Source organism: Chelonoidis abingdonii, chromosome 11, assembly GCF_003597395.2.
Source record: "Chelonoidis abingdonii isolate Lonesome George chromosome 11, CheloAbing_2.0, whole genome shotgun sequence".
NCBI lineage: Eukaryota > Metazoa > Chordata > Testudines > Testudinidae > Chelonoidis > Chelonoidis abingdonii.
Genome location: NC_133779.1, coordinates 50914908 through 50930268, shown reverse-complemented (window position 1 = coordinate 50930268; position 15361 = coordinate 50914908). Strand labels below are relative to the sequence as shown.

The 15361-nt window shown below is 49.2% G+C and overlaps 1 protein-coding gene across 8 annotated transcripts in view; it reads right to left on the bottom strand.

Moving 5' to 3' along the window:
• The window catches only part of SETDB1 (SET domain bifurcated histone lysine methyltransferase 1), a 31024-nt gene that overhangs the window by 3844 nt on the left and 11819 nt on the right, over nt 1–15361 (bottom strand). For 6 of the 8 annotated variants that reach the window (XM_075071101.1, XM_075071103.1, XM_032767948.2 and 3 more), the window contains exons 11-21: nt 14823–14961; nt 12133–12291; nt 10525–11133; nt 9600–9716; nt 7932–8101; nt 6007–6638; nt 4676–4704; nt 4151–4283; nt 2736–2901; nt 1844–2055; nt 882–970 (exon numbers count right to left, since the gene is read on the bottom strand). In XM_075071101.1, coding sequence (XP_074927202.1) covers nt 882–970; nt 1844–2055; nt 2736–2901; nt 4151–4283; nt 4676–4704; nt 6007–6638; nt 7932–8101; nt 9600–9716; nt 10525–11133; nt 12133–12291; nt 14823–14961 — 2455 coding nt within the window. Of the gene's footprint in view, nt 1–881; nt 971–1843; nt 2056–2735; nt 2902–4150; nt 4284–4675; nt 4705–6006; nt 6639–7931; nt 8102–9599; nt 9717–10520; nt 11134–12132; nt 12292–12713; nt 14505–14822; nt 14962–15361 lie in introns of those variants that run through there. The other 2 variants (XM_032767956.2, XM_032767957.2) reach the window with 2 other exon arrangements.

The following is a 15361-nucleotide window of genomic DNA, read 5'->3' as shown; positions in this document are numbered from 1 at the left end:
CTCATCAGCGAGATCCATGCCTTGGCAGCGCCAACAGCCTCGACGGAAGATAAGCAGTTCACAAGCTTTGCACGGAAGCAGCCTATGTGACAAAAAAGGTGGGTGGAGAGAGGGCGGCATAGCCAGCGGCTAGGGCCTGAGACGGTTTCCCTGCTACTGCCAGAGTAGTGCTGCATTTGCTCTTTTTGGGAAGACTCTGGAAAGCCACAGAAAGTGAAAGCTGGTCCAGTACATTTCGTTATAGGATGCTGAGGCAGGACGGTCTACTGCTTAGACCTCAAGAGACCTGGTGCAATTCCTTGTTCTGCCACAGACAGACATTTTGGGCCTCAGTCCTCCTCTGCACAAGGAACATAAAGGCGCTGTTCTACCTCCTCAAAGAGCTGAGGGGCGCATGTGCTGTAAGGGAGACCACAGAAGTACTTGAGAGATTAAGCTTCATAACCTGTGAAAGGTGCAATTCTGCCAACTATTAACTGGCTGCACTTTCCCCTGCTCAAGAGCTGGTGCAGCAGGCCCTGGGGGAGACTTTCAAAGGGCACAAATGGGAGGTGGGGCTCTGCTCTCACAGACTTTCAAAGGCAGCTGGGTGCCTAAACTGCAGCTTGAGTCTTTGAAAGTCTCTCCACAAATCATTTGCCCAAGCTCATAATAAGCCAGGGACTGAGCTAGGAAGAGAACCCAGAAGCCCTGACTCCCCAAGCCCAGGGCGAGTCACAAGACATTAGAATCCTCGTGGCATAAGCCAGTAGTAAAACTCTGAAGAGGCCTTGAAGTTTTAAACCTCCTGAACCATCAGGAACTAAAAAGCACCCAATGTCTCCAGCTGTTGCCCTGCAGCCAACAAAACTTCTCAGACTGGGCAGCATCAGATCACTTACTTGCTAGCGAAGAAGGCAACCCAGGGGAAACGGAGATCATGCGTGTCCACAAAGACATTCTGCACAAACAGGTTGGGGCTGCAGCTATGCTGTAAAGGGACAAGAGAAGCCAATTTGTGACCAGGCACTTGTGGCAGGCAGGGAACAAGCAGACTGTGGGATGCAGTGGTCTTAAAGAGGTAGCTCGCTAATTAAGCCACTGTATCAGATTTAAGCCCACTGAAACAGGGGTTACTATTGTCTTTCCACACACACACACACACACACACACACACACACACACACACACACACACACACACACGGATTTTGCATCATGTTCTGGCTTGTAATATATAGAGAGCCCGCAGTGTTTGTACTGCGTGTATTTCACATTTAGCATCCACCGTCAAATCTTGCATTTCCACCCCCTACCCAGTATCAAGAGCAAATACGCTCAGTTGTGGAGCAGCTTCTTTGACAGGTTTCACTTCCTTGCTAAGCTGGGCTGGAGTTGAGCACAGGGCAACAAACAGGATCCCGTACAAACCTAAAGCAGATGAGCCTCAGGTTAACGTTCACCTTTAAATCACAGAACTACAGGGCTGGGCGGGACCTGGAGAAGTCAAGTCCAGCCCCCTGCACTGGGACAGCTCAGTAACGGATGTCTGAAGTGACACTGAACTCAAATCAGTTCCTAGCACATGTGGACTGAACAGCCTCCAGAACTGGCAATCACTGGTCTCCAGGGCGAGTAAACCCCCCAGGACAGGACTCAAGTTTGCAGTTCAGCAAAGGGAGAAGTTGCATTTGAGGCCAGATTCGGACTCACAAGGAGACCTAAGAAGTGAAACTCCTATGCAACATTTGCTCAAATCAAACAGAAGCCAAGAACCAGACAGCACGGTTGATGCTCCTAGAGGGGACACGCACATCACCCTTTGCAGCATTGCCTGGGAGAGCGCATAAGAACAGGAAACTCACATTGAGGTAACGGCCGAGGTTCCCTTCGAGTTTGGCATCAATGATATAGCAAGACTCTTCGCCATCATAAAACTGGCGGGTGTTTTTGCGCACTAGCATGTTCTCCCCCTTCTCAGCTGATGCCATGTTGGTCGACTTTATGGCAATCCCGTGAGTCGATTTGAGGGCAAAACCCCGTGTGGACTTCACTGCCACTTGCCTTTTAACGGGGCCTGCCAAAACAGAGAGAATCACCATACAGTTTCCTCTCGCTTCCTTAAAGGGGTCTATGACAGTGACATTACTGTGGGTAGCCGGTGAGCTGAAATCAGTTCAACTCAACCAGCCCTGCCTGCTAACAAACTGTCTTGTTTCAGCCAAGACTCATAGACCATTCAGGATTCAGCTTCTAGAGCTGGGACAAAATCTTGAATCCCCTCTGAAGCTGGGACCCAGGAGTCCTGGGCTTCCCACTCAATGCCAGTCCGTGCCCAGAAATCCACAGGAAAACAAATTGCTCTTCCTTCAGAATCTCAGGCCTAAAGTTTTCCAGACTGAGTAATTTTGGGTGCCCATCGTGAGGTATCTTAAGAGGGGCCTGATTTTCAGGTAGCGCCAAGCACCCATCTGAAGTCAGGTCCCTTTCAAGCGTCTCAAGTTGGGCACCCAAAACCAGTCACTTTGAGAAACTTGAGGCCTTGATCAGAATTTAGTCTGTAGTCAGCTGCACTGGGACCAGTGTTATATGTAGATACGGTTATTCTGTCCAGGGCACTAGAGACACATTTAGCATCACGTTATCAACACCTCCTGTGGCTTCTGAACACAGTTTCTCCTCCTGCATCTGCCCTCTGTACAGAGCTGCCTGTTCAATCCCATTATTCCTTAGAAAAATGCCACTGGCTGCACCTACCTAGACCAGAAGAGGAATTCTTTTTATCATCGATCTCCTCCTCCTCTGAGCCAGAGGAAATAGTCTGGATGTCATCACTATCATTCGTGTTGCCCTGCGCTTGTCCTGCTGCCGGCTGGCCGTTCTCCCCCTCGCTGTCCGTGCTACTTGACAGCGTTAGCACATCCTGTAAACATGCACGTATACCAGCGGCTCAGAGGGGTTGCAATGCAGGCCAAAAGCATCTTTTTACCTTTTCCAGAATGCTGCTAAAGCCTCTGAGTATGAACTCTCCTTCCTCCAAGGAGCAGAGGTTAAATACTGTGCCTTTCAACAACCATCAAAAGCCCTTGCATTCATTACAACTACTGATACCCTGGGGAAGTCATTTTAAATACACACATGGAAAAGGCAGGAACAGAACCCAGGAACCATGATGAACAGGCCTAGAGACTTCAGAAAAATTTCTATAGCACCTTTTGGCTTGAAGACTATTTGGACAGGGAGGATTTTAGCCACCCAAATGTGCAGCTAACAGCGCAAAACAGCACTACAGTCCACAGTTTATTAAATGGCAAAAGAATAATGGTCAGGCTGAAACTGCAGGGGGAAATCTGACAGGCTGATTAGTAACTCCAAGGTGGGATTTGACCAGAACACTGGGAGATAACACCCCGTGCCTTGCTGAGTGAAAGAAGTTCTTTAATGACCACTAATGGTCAGAACTTTGCTTTAATCAACTTTTACAATAGCTGCCTTTTTTATGTTCTGCAATTAAGGGTCAATGATGCAGAAAGTGTTTTGATTAAAAAAGCCCCCAAATTCAGTGCCCAACGTTATATGAACTATGACACACACGAAGAGCTAAGGATCATAGAACACACGTGATCGTCTGCCCAACCTGGAGTGAACAATCTCTTACAAAAAGAAATAAGTCAAGAAGCGCCAAGATCCATCCGCGTTTGCTGGAACTGGAAGAGATCAACTACATGGGATAGGTCTATCTGACCCCAACAGATGCTCAGTGTCCTAGGGGAAGGCATAAGGAAACCTATGATCCCTGTCAACGTGCCCTGGGGACAATTCCTTCTTAATACTAATTCTGGCAATCATCTGAACCCCACGCACGCAAGAGTCCCCACAGCGGAGTCTCTCACCCAATTTAGACCAAGTCACTACAGCTGCTTTCGCATAGCGAGCCAGAGCCTTCAAAACCCAAATACAGGTGCCTGCAATTCAAAGCTAACCCTGGAAAGACATAATCCCAGGGAACTAGCAACCATAATCCACTGGACCGAGGGTGGCTCTTAATCAGGCTGGAGCATGTAAAGGACTTGAGTTTAAAGAGGGCCTCACACCAGCCTGCAGTGCAAACCGAAAAACCCGCAAGGCACAGGCCAGTCTTCAAAGATCAGGCCCTAAAGCATGATTCTTACGTCAGCTGCTTGCTGGGGAGGGGCCAAGTGCCTTTTGCTCTGATGCATGATGGTCTTGCTTGGTGGCCTCCGGATCCCCTCGAGTTTCATGGGGCTCGGATTATAGCCATACAGCTTGCCTGTCTCGGATGCCCTGGAGGGAGCAAGAACAAAACAAGTCACCCACACGGCATCATAGCCAGCTCCCCACCCTGCCTAGGGATCCTCAGTAACGCACTGATCCCAGGAGAGCTTCTAACAGAACTGGAGCAGGTAAGAGACGGTCACACCTGACTGTAATTTGCTAATCTAGCCAGTCCAGTTCCATGGCCTAACATGTAAGGGCTTCACCAGCCTCGGTAGTAACAGCAGCTTTCCTGGCCCCTTCGGTTGGCTACCATGGCCCTCCCTCACTGGCTGCACACGGAGGCCAGCCTAACTACCTGGGAGGCATCTACACACAACAGTGCTTGTGGCAGTAAAGGCAGCTAGACCGCACTGGTGAACTGCAACCTTTCACTCAAATTCAAATATTTCAGCACTTACATCGAAAGCTTGTTTGGCTCTTCAGATTCCTGCAAAGTGAAAAACGTAAGAGACAGTTAACACTTCTGCAGGCTGAATTTCACTTCCCATGAACAGATATCTAGCGTCTGAGACCTAAAGTACCGTAACCCACCAGCCATAAGACCTAAGTGCGATGAACAAAGACGCCTCTGGGGATTGGTTTCCACTGGCTATACCTTCATCTGGGACTTTCCACAGGGGCTTAGTTTTCAATCTCATTTCCATAAAGTCCACTCACCCTGCTCAGCCCAGGTTTAAATCTGTCCTCAAGGGATGAAGCGTCATATTGTAAAATACTTAAACTTCCCACAGGAGACTATTCCCCAGTCCAACAGATCTCACTGTTCAATCTTCTCCTAATTTTTCCCTTTCTTAATGCCATCCCATTCCTTCAATTACTAGCCCTTGGATCACTCCAATCCAAGGGCTAGTAATTGAAGGAATTACAATCCCTATCCTTTAGACAGCTACATTCCTGTTCATGGCTGCTTAGCCAAGTAATTAGGTATTATGTAAATTAGTACTTGGGTTGTTGGACACTTCTCCACTCAATGCTGCAAATCCCTTGAACGAGTTGAATGTGTATGCTGGAGGAAGGACGGTCTAGCACAGGGGTTCTCAACCTTTTGCTGAGGCCCCCGCAACATGCTATAAAAACTCCACGCCCCACCAGTGCTACAATAACTGGTTTTCTGCATATAAAAGGCAGGGCCGGCGTTAGGGGGTAGCAAGCAGGGCAATTGCCTGGGGCTCCATGCCACACGGGCCCCCATGAAGCTACATGGCTCAGGCTTTGACTTCAGTCCCAGGTCGGGGGGCTGAGGGCCTGGGCTTCAACCCTATGCAGCAGGGCTTCGGCTTTCTGCCCTGGCGAGTCTAATGCTGGCCCTGCTTGGCGGCCCCCCGAAACCTGCTCAGGGCCCTCAGACCCCTGGTTGAGCACCACTGATCTAGCTGAGGGGGCACGGAGCTGGGACTGAAGTCTTGGGCTCTATTTCTGGCTCAGTCACAGCCTCCCTGTTTGACCCCGGGCATCTCACTGGCCTTCTCTGCACCTCTGTTTTCCCATGCATGCAATGGGGATAATGCTTCCCTACCTCACAGATACCAAGGCGAGGTCGGCTGTACAAAATGGCACCGTAGCCTAGCTGAACTCAGCCTTGGGATCCAGGAATGCTCTAGTGGCACGGCTGGTCCAGACATTCCCCTTCTCTGCACCTCATCTATAAAGAGGGGTGGTGATGCTCCATCTCCCCAGTGACGGGGAATGCCATGTACTTAGAAAATCCTCACAACAGCATCTCGCTTACCTCCTTCTTCTGCATCTTCGAGTCGGCATCCAAGCCAAAGGCCTCCTTGCCCCCAAGCCCAGAGGTGGAGGGCTTCTCCCGGTCACCCAGGACTTCTACTTTGCCTGCCTTGACCTCGCTGGCCTCATTCATCTTGAACGAGGAGGCGCTATCGTTGTCCTGGAAGCTGTCCGACATGCTATTGGAGCTCAGCCAGGAGGCCACCTTGTTTTTGGAGGTCTCCTCAGACACGGGCAGTTTGCAGGCGGCAGCCACGGCGGCCTCGTCGTGGCTGATCTGCCTGGTGAGGCCGGAGTCCTTGGAGGCTGTCTCAGACAGGCCGTTCTCCTTCTGGCCCCGGGTCTGCCGGCGGGTGGCGTAGCTGCGCCACACCGAGCTGGTGCTGAAATCCTCGTCCTTGCAGAAGTTGTCGTCGGAGCTGTCCTCGTTGGACTCCTCCTGCTCCTCGGTGCCCGTGTTCTCTTCCTCTTCATCCTTCAGGTCCACGCCGCTGCTGTCGGAGGAGCACTTGGCATCGCTTTCGTAGCCCTCCTTGAAGTTCTCCACGCTCTCAATGTGATCCAGGTTGGCAAAATACTCGTCCCCCATCTCCAGCCCTTCTTTGTCGGCAAAGTCGTCTGTCAGGATTTTCCCTGGAAAACGAGTGCGGCATGAACTTTAGTGGGTGTGTTACCCCTCCAAAAGGGAGCAAGCCTGCGCCTACACCCAAGCTGTTCTCTGAAACCAAAGCATGCTATGCCTGTGGCTAATCAAGGGGGGTTAAAACAGCTTGGTGGGCCTCAGCGGAACCTGGTTGACCCCCAAATCAGAGAGCAGGACATATAACAACAGCTGACTAAGGCCGGCGGAGAGTTTTCCACTGAAGCTATTTTTCATTGGATAACTGGGTTTTGACTCAACAATTTAAGTGGGGGGGGGGGAGTGTTTGGCTTCCATGGAAAAATTTGACTTTGTTAAAAAGCCCAATACCAGAAAACGGAAAGAAAACTTCATCTGAAATGGCACCATGGCAGCTGAAGTTCCAGACCTTCATGTCCCCATTCTCCTCTATGTGCCGGGGCCCCAGAGGGACAACATCTCCCACAATGTAAGTGCAAGCAAGAGGAGAGCCCATGGTGTGTCATGGGAAATATAGCACAGCCAGGAAGCCCAGCCCATAGAGCGTGCGGGCTCTGAGGCATCATTTCCAATCAGCCCTAGTGCGGAGCTTCTCCGGCAGATCGCTGAAACAAGCTGTCGTGCCAGCAAGGAGAACCCTGTTTTCGGCACTTTTTGTTTTGCTGCACTTTAATGACTGCATGACAGCCCTACCCAGCCAGGGACTCTCGGAAGAGAGGACTGATTAGTCAGAGTGTCCAATCTCTATACTGGCTACGATATCTGGACTCTTGTAGGCCAAGAACACAAGTTTGTATAAGAAACTAGCACGGAGGCAACATCAACACTCATTTATTGGCCACCCGGTGCTAGATTGTTTAAACAAACAGGAAGCAGGGAGCTACGTGCACGTAATGCTGCTGAATGAACGCCGCAGGGGAAGCCTTCGCTCTTGGCAAATGCTTCACTTCCCAATACTGGCACTGCAGTCACTGTGGTTTCTGTATTTCCTCATTTACGGGGAAAAGCAGGGCTTAAATTGCAGTGCATCCTTCAATGAGTTGAACATGCACATGAGGAGGTTTGTGACAATTCTGTTAAGAGTCTGAAGTTTTGTAAAAAGAAAACCTAACGCCGGTGTCATTTTACATAAATATTTGTTTAAGAAAGGGTAGTTTAGTATTTGATTTCTGGGACTGTTGGTGATAGCAGCGCCATCTAGTAGGAGCAGACATTTCATAAGACAGAGATCGGTGTTAGTCATGCCTCATTTTAACCAAAGGACTTGCGGGTGGATATTCAGTACCACTGTGCCATGGCAGCTGTACCTGCATAGATGCAGACGAAAGAGCCCTTGGCAATATCGTCAAGGCAGCGGATTCCCCAGCCTTTGTTCTGAGTCTTGAATAGCTGGAGTCTGACTTGGAGTCCATGTTGTACCAAGCGATTGGTGCACATGTTCGTGTTGCATTTGCATCTCTTGTTACATTCATAAACTCTGGGAAAGGGAAAGCAGATGGTTATTGCTGCAAGTTTCAAAGCCCAGCCTGAGCTCTTAAAACACCACCAAACAGAGTTGAGGCCAGGACACTCCATTTGCTTGGTTTGCATTTGAATCTTGCCATGTTACTTTAGCACTGCCTGGGTTTTGTAGATGTCGTATTTTGACAAGTGGGGAAATCCCAGCTTTCAGCTGTAGAGGGCACATAGCATTGGTCACGTTTGTTACAGAAACCGATTTAAAACCCGCTGAGGACAGTTTTAGAATATCAGGGTTGGAAGGGACCTCAGGAGGTATCTAGTCCAACCCCTTGCTCAAAGCAGGACCAATCCCCAGACAGATCTTTGCCCCAGACCCCTAAATGGCCCCCTCAAGGACTGAACTCACAACCCTGGGTTTAGCAGGCCAATGCTCAAACCATGAGCTATCCCCCCCTCATTCACAGCTGAAGAGCACTGGACCTACCCCTATTAGAGGCAGAGGTGGACAGAAGTCCAGATATAACCCTGTCTCTGAAAGTAAATCGCTTGCCATAAGATGTGAGTGATTTCGAGTGACGTACTGGGGGATTTGAGACACCCCACAGAATAAGGCTGAACTGCTGTAGAATGAAATAATGCATAAATTACTTTGCTGCAGAAACCCCCTGCTTTCTCCAATGCATTTGTGTTACTAATACCAATAAATAAATCAGCAGTAGGTTGAGAATTCAGGGACAGCATTACTATAAAAAATACTATAAAAAAACCTCAACTGCAGTTGACTTGTTGGTCCACTACAATTTAGCAACTGTCCTACTGTGCCCATCACCATGGTACCTGAGTGCCTTCCCTTAGAGCATTTAGAAATGTGACAGACAGCTAATGCATTGATTGCATTCACCACATTCAGCTCTGCAATGAATCTGAGCAGGTTACAGAATATCCAGCCAGCTGCATTTGACTGCCACAGATGCTGAACCCCTCCCTCATGCCGTGTCTAGGACCAATTTGCCATGGAGCCATAGCAATACCTTGGGCTTGTACAGTCTAATCAGAGGTGCTCAAAGTGCTTTACGGCGAAGTTCATTTTGCAACAACACATGACAGGAAGAATTGCACTGTCGGGAAGTTTCTTGCGGGCAGGATGGTGTGCTGGTTATGACACTAGTCTGGGACTCGGGAGACCTAGCTTCAACTCCCTGTTTCATCACAGATTTCTTGTGAGACTAGGTGCAAATCACCTAAGCCCATGCCTCAGTTTCCCCATCTGTAAAATAGGAATGATGTCGTGCCCTACTTGTGGGGTTGGGTTTTTTTTTGTTGAGAATAACTACATTAAAATTGTGAGGTACTTGATGACTCCAGTGATGAGTCAGACATGTCTTGTCAAATGCCAGGAGTTAGCAGAAGAGCCAGGAACAGAACCCAGGAGTTCCGATGGGTGCACCTAGCTCGAGCGACCGTACTGGTCTCAGAAATCCAGCATAACGAAAGCACAGTGCCACTCTACTCACCCTGTGGGGAGGCACTCCTCCAGCCTCTTGTGCTGGTAGCCAGAATTGGGATTGATCTGCCCACCGGGGGTGCAGCCTGTCGCTTGGACTGTCAGCTGGTGGCAGGCACATTTAGATCTGAAGTCACAAATCCCCACCCCCGCAAAAGATTGATTTTACACCAGTTTTGCGAGAAAAGTCACAACTTCATACACATGAGGAGGGCTGAACATTTGGGACTCTCGGTAAACGGTGCCACAGCCCCCCGCTTACTCTGATGGCAGGTTACCATCAAACATTGGCTTGCTACAGAACTGCTGTCCTGCTGCACATGCACAGATGACTTGAGCCACACTGCAGAGCCAACGTTTACCCCAAACATTTAACACTGCTTCCCCAAGGAGCAGTGATTGCAGGATGCTATCCAAGAGCAATCCTGAGGCAGTGAGATCAGAGCCATAATCTGATACTTTGGTACATGCAAAAGAAGTGAGAACAAACAAAATGCTATTGTGGGCTGGATTGTGGGAACCCTGCACTCAAGTGGCCTCCAACCCTAACCTGCACTCGCACAAGGGGAAACAATTTTTGAAACAATCGGAATAAAGAGGTGGATTTTAGAACACTTGGGAATCGGCTGAGAAACAGTAACTTAAGCCTCAACCTTCCAACAGCAGTGCTACTGCGACACTTTTATTATATATAAAGCATCCCCTCTGCTGCTGCAGTCCGTTGGAGGCTCAAGCCAAGTACCCTAGAATTGGGATCAGTGTTTTCCATAGGGAGCCCCTGGCCTCTGAGATTAGCTTCCTTATCACCACCCACATACTATGTGTAACCAAGCCAGGAGCGGGTAACATTCAGGCCACGCAGCAAGGCCTATTTGCAGAGCCTCTCCTCAGTGTGTGGCCCAGAGATGTGAGGAATTGCATACAGAGTCACCTACTTGTCTCTGCAGCCATCTTTACAGTCACAGCCCACGAGGAACTCCCAGCTGGTGTTGATGTAGACTCCTTTCCCCGGGATGCGCTCCTTGCTATACGCCACCTGCGGAGGAGGGGTGGTGTCTATCTCATTGACACAGGACAGCGGCACATCCTCCTTGCCTTTGGTGATGTCTGCAATGTAGTAGAAGGGTTTGTACGGCTGGAACTTGCGGTCCACCAGCACGTAGGGGTCTAGGCAGAACATCTCCAGGAAGAGGAAGTCGCAGTCCGTCTCGAAGATGTAGCGCTCGATCTCTTGCATGGTGCGCAGGCACAGCCCGCACGGCGTCTTGTAGATGACGTGGAAGCCCATCTTGCGGTTGACGCGGCGGCGGGCAGTCATGCGCCGGAAGTCGTAGAGAAGTGGGATGAGGAGGGGGTTCTTGCTGCGGTACTGGTCGCTCCGGATGGGGCGGACCCGTGACAGGCAGGCGTAGCTGCAGACGTGGGGTAGGTAAAAAAGCTTCTCCATCGGGGCCCGGTATGAGGGCTCATTGGGCACCCTGTCCATCATGCCGTGGAATGGCTGCACTGTGCTGCTGCCTGGCTGGCCACTGGAATAGCTTCCACTGGGGAGAGAGGGACAGCAAATAAGATACACTAAGCATCCTTCCCCCAGAGAAAAGCAACACCAACAGCTTGATTTGGCACATGAAGCCCTCCTCAGAAACACCGTCAGACAGGCTCACAAGGGAACCACCACTGACTACACTGAGCAAAAAGCCACAGGGAATAGGGGGATGACCCTATGGTGGCTGAGGATGGACAAGATTTTCAGCTCTATACTGGGAGCTGCCTAGTCCACCTGCACGCACCATCGTAAAGCGCGAGCAGGGCTTTTCATTATTAGGATTACCACAGCACTTAAGAGCCTTGGGCATGGACCAGGAGCCTAACACACTAGGGTAGGGGTGGCCAATGGAGCCACATGCGGCTCTCCAGACGTTAATGCAGCAGACCCTTGCTACAACGCGCACCTGTGTAGTGCGGATTCTTTTAGAATGCGGTCACGGCCATGGTTCCCAAATGTAAATATTTACACTGGTAGTCATGGTAACGCGGTTCCTGCGTTAACACGGTCCCACGCATGGATCCCGATTCCCACCTTCTAGTGGGGGGCTGGTGTACACGGCTCCTTGTATAGGAACCGACTCTGGGGCTGGAGCTACAGGTGCCAACTTTTCAATGTGCCGGGAGGTGCTCACTGCTTGGGCCCTGGCCCTACCCCCATTCCCCCCCTTGCCACCCCCTCCCTGGAGCCTGATGTGCCCTCACTCCTCCCCCTCCAGAGCATCCTGTACGCCATGAAACAGGTGATCGGGAGGTGCTGATCAGTGGGGCTGCCAGTGGGCAGGAGGTGCTGGGAGCCAGAGGCAGGTGTGGAGGAGCTGACATATTACTGTGGCTCTTTGGCAATGTACATTGGTAAATTCTGGTTCCTTCTCAGGCTCCGGTTGGCCACCCCTGCACTAGATGCTGCACAAACAGCAGTCCCGTGTAAAATACGCACGAGCCTAGGGATTCTGCAGCATGCATGTTAAAGGCAAACCAGACTAGAGCTTGCTTACCGATACTGCTGGTTCACTGCAGCTTTTCCCATAGGAGGAGTTTCACTTAGGACAGGAGAAGCAGGCGAAGAGTGCCCAGACCCCACAGAGCCAGGACGGAAGGATGTGCTTTTCTTGGCCACTTGCTTTCTGGACTGAGCCAGCTGACTTTCAGGGCTTCTATACAAAGGAAGAAGAACGATGCACGATTTCAAGGCCAGATGCTCACGAGTGGCAGGGGTTAACAAACAGAACTCGGCACCTAAAACACTATGAAAATTTGTGATCCCGCTCACCCCACAGCAGAGCTCAGCCCCATGCTGCCTGCCAGAAACAAACTCAAGCAAAGATTTTCTGTGCGATGATATAATCCGTTCAACCCAATAGGATATGTACATTATAGGAATCCCAGGTTGAATATAAAAACTACATTTTGGAAATGCTGTTGGCATACAGGGGATTTCTGGGGAGTAGGGTGGGTGCTTGAGAATATTACACTAATTTCAGAGAAACTTGGACAGCTAAAGATCCCTGGGCTGGCAGAAACAAAGCAGAACCCTTGGGATCTGTATTGGTGGCACTTTTCAGCATCAGAGAGAAATTAAGAAGTGGTCCAGTTGTAATGCTCTCCTTACCATCTCAGCTAGCAGCAAGAGTGAGGGGAATATAGGTCTCCTCCCTAGACTGCGCTGTGTGACTCAATTACAAAAGGGAAGCCCAGCTGCTGAGTGAAGTAAAACATCTGTACCAGATGATGCCGGGCGCTCAGAAGAGCGCAATTAAGTCTCATTCTTTGTAGAGATGATGGTAGTTTCCAGACCAAATTACACACCAACTGATGGAACACACCACACACGAAACCAAACATTGTATATCAAAGATTGGGGGGGAAGGGAGCAGAGGGGCTACATTTATATAAAACAAGTTCTAAAATCCAGGACCAAGAGAAATGTTTGTGAACACATAAATCCAGGGGAAAACGGCTTGAAGAAGAGACTGTTACCCTGCAGCACTTGCAATCCCAACACTGTGGCATTGCACAAGAACCTGAAAGTGAAAAACTAGAAATCAAAATAAGACCAGGCAACGTCAGTGAACTAGGAGTACACAAGACACCACGGCAAAGATGCCGGTTTTTTTCAGTTTTAATAATCTTAATCATAATCTTAAAAGTCTTTATGAGTAGGATTTTTAACCCAACCATGTCCCTTTGAGCAGCAGTAATACTCGAAGTACTGAGTCTGTTTTTAGTTTATGCTAGACGCTATTGTCTTTGCATCAGTTTGCCCCACTAAAGGCAAAGGGGCTTAGAACAACAGTTGTAGTCCGAGCCACCTATCTGCAACTATGTGCTTTGAAGACACGATCTTTAAAAATAAATAAAAATAAAAAAAGATTTAAGATTCCAGAGAGTGTCTTGCAGCCACTGCAATGACTGTTCTATAACAGAAGAGTGCAGATTGGACAGCTAGAAGGAGTCTTTATCCTGCAGTTTAGTGTAATAGACTTCTATCAGTCTACGGGTGGCGCTGCTGTTTATCATTCCTGTAGCCTCCTCAGTTGGAGTTACTTTAATGGCAGCAAAGAAGTCCTGATCTCATTCTGAGGATGTGGCCCTGGGAGCTGAGAATGAGAAGCCAAACTCTGCGTTTTTCAAGGTGGAGAGGACACCACTTGGGAGTAGGACTCTCGCCTTGGCTGTGAAAAAAGGAAGAATGAAACTACAGCTTGGATTCACAAGCCTTGGGAAAGCGTTAGGGTAAGAGTGGTGTGGATTCACTAGTTGGCCCCTATGTTCAGGGCAGAAGGATTTGTATTACACTGGCATTCAGGGCTGCAGGCAGCGGCACAGACTGTTACTTGAATGCTGCTACGTCTGGAAAGAATCTCGTGTGTAACGCTCAACTTGCTGCACTGGTTCGCTACAACTCGGGCACTTCTTATCTCCCTTTTCCCCATGCAAAGTGGCACAGTCACAGCAGAAGACATGTAGGCAGGGTATCATGCGTCCATAAATTCTGATGGGAAATCCACAGTGGTGACAAAAGTGAACAGGGACAGTATCTTTTTCTCCTAGGAAGTTTATCCTGAAGTCCCAATACACACGTTCAGGAAATCTTGCATTCTCCAACCCACAATCTCCACTGCAATGCTGCTTCTCTCCTTCGTCAAGTCCTCCTCCGGCACTAGGATGTGCCTCTGACAGCGTCCAACTCGTGCCTCTTGCGGCGAAAGGTGCATGTTGGATTTTGTTAGCGATTGGCCTGATCAGGTCTGGTCCATGACCATCAAGACCAACCAATGATTCTGAATTCTCAGTGCCTTGTAAGTCAGTGAGGTCCATGAGCCCGTCAGTCCAAGTTGAGGAATGCAAAGCAGCAGGGGGCCAATGCCTGGATCGTGACATGAGGGAGTAATTCAGAGAAGCAACAAACTTTGTAACTTGGAAATACATCAAGTGTGAAGCATTAGGATTGAATAAGGACAAGAAGGTTTGCTCAATGGGTACTGTGGTGTTAGCCTCCCCGCCCCAAGATACTCATCTATCAGCCTCCCCATATTGGAATTAAAACAACTGTGCAACCAAGAAATAAGCCAAACCCACATCAGAAGACTCCTTCCCACAAGAAGGGATGGAGCCAGGAACAACTAAGAGCTGGAGCTATTTGGTGCAGCAGAGAGGGAAAGCAGAGAATTAATAAGATACTTACTCCATCTCAGCTGGCTGTGGGGAAACAGACGGTGCAGCTGCAGACATTGCTTGGATTTGTTCTATAGGTTTAAACTGGGTGCTGGTTCCTGTTAAATCTTGTGTGTACTGTACTACAGGCCCTTTGCTCCTCACAGCACCTGGTGGAAGAGAGAATCCCTGCTTCAGCCAAAGATTTGTGAATTAACTATCTTCATCAGGGGTCAGCAACCTTTCAGAAGTAGGGTGCCAAGTCTTCATTTATTCACTCTAACTTAAGGTTTTGCATGCCAGTAATACATTTTAATGTTTTCACACGGTCTCTTTCTATAAGTCTATAATGTATAACTAAACTATTGTCGTATGTAAAGTAAATAAGGTTTTTAAAATGTTTAAGAAGCTTCATTTAAAATTAAATTAAAATGCAGAGCCCCTGGACCAGTGGCCAGGACCCAGGCAGCGTGAGTGCCACTGAAAATCAGCACGTGTCACCTTCGGCAGGCGTGTCATAAGTTGTCTACCCCTGAAATACAAGATATTGGTAGATCCCAGTTACCGCTC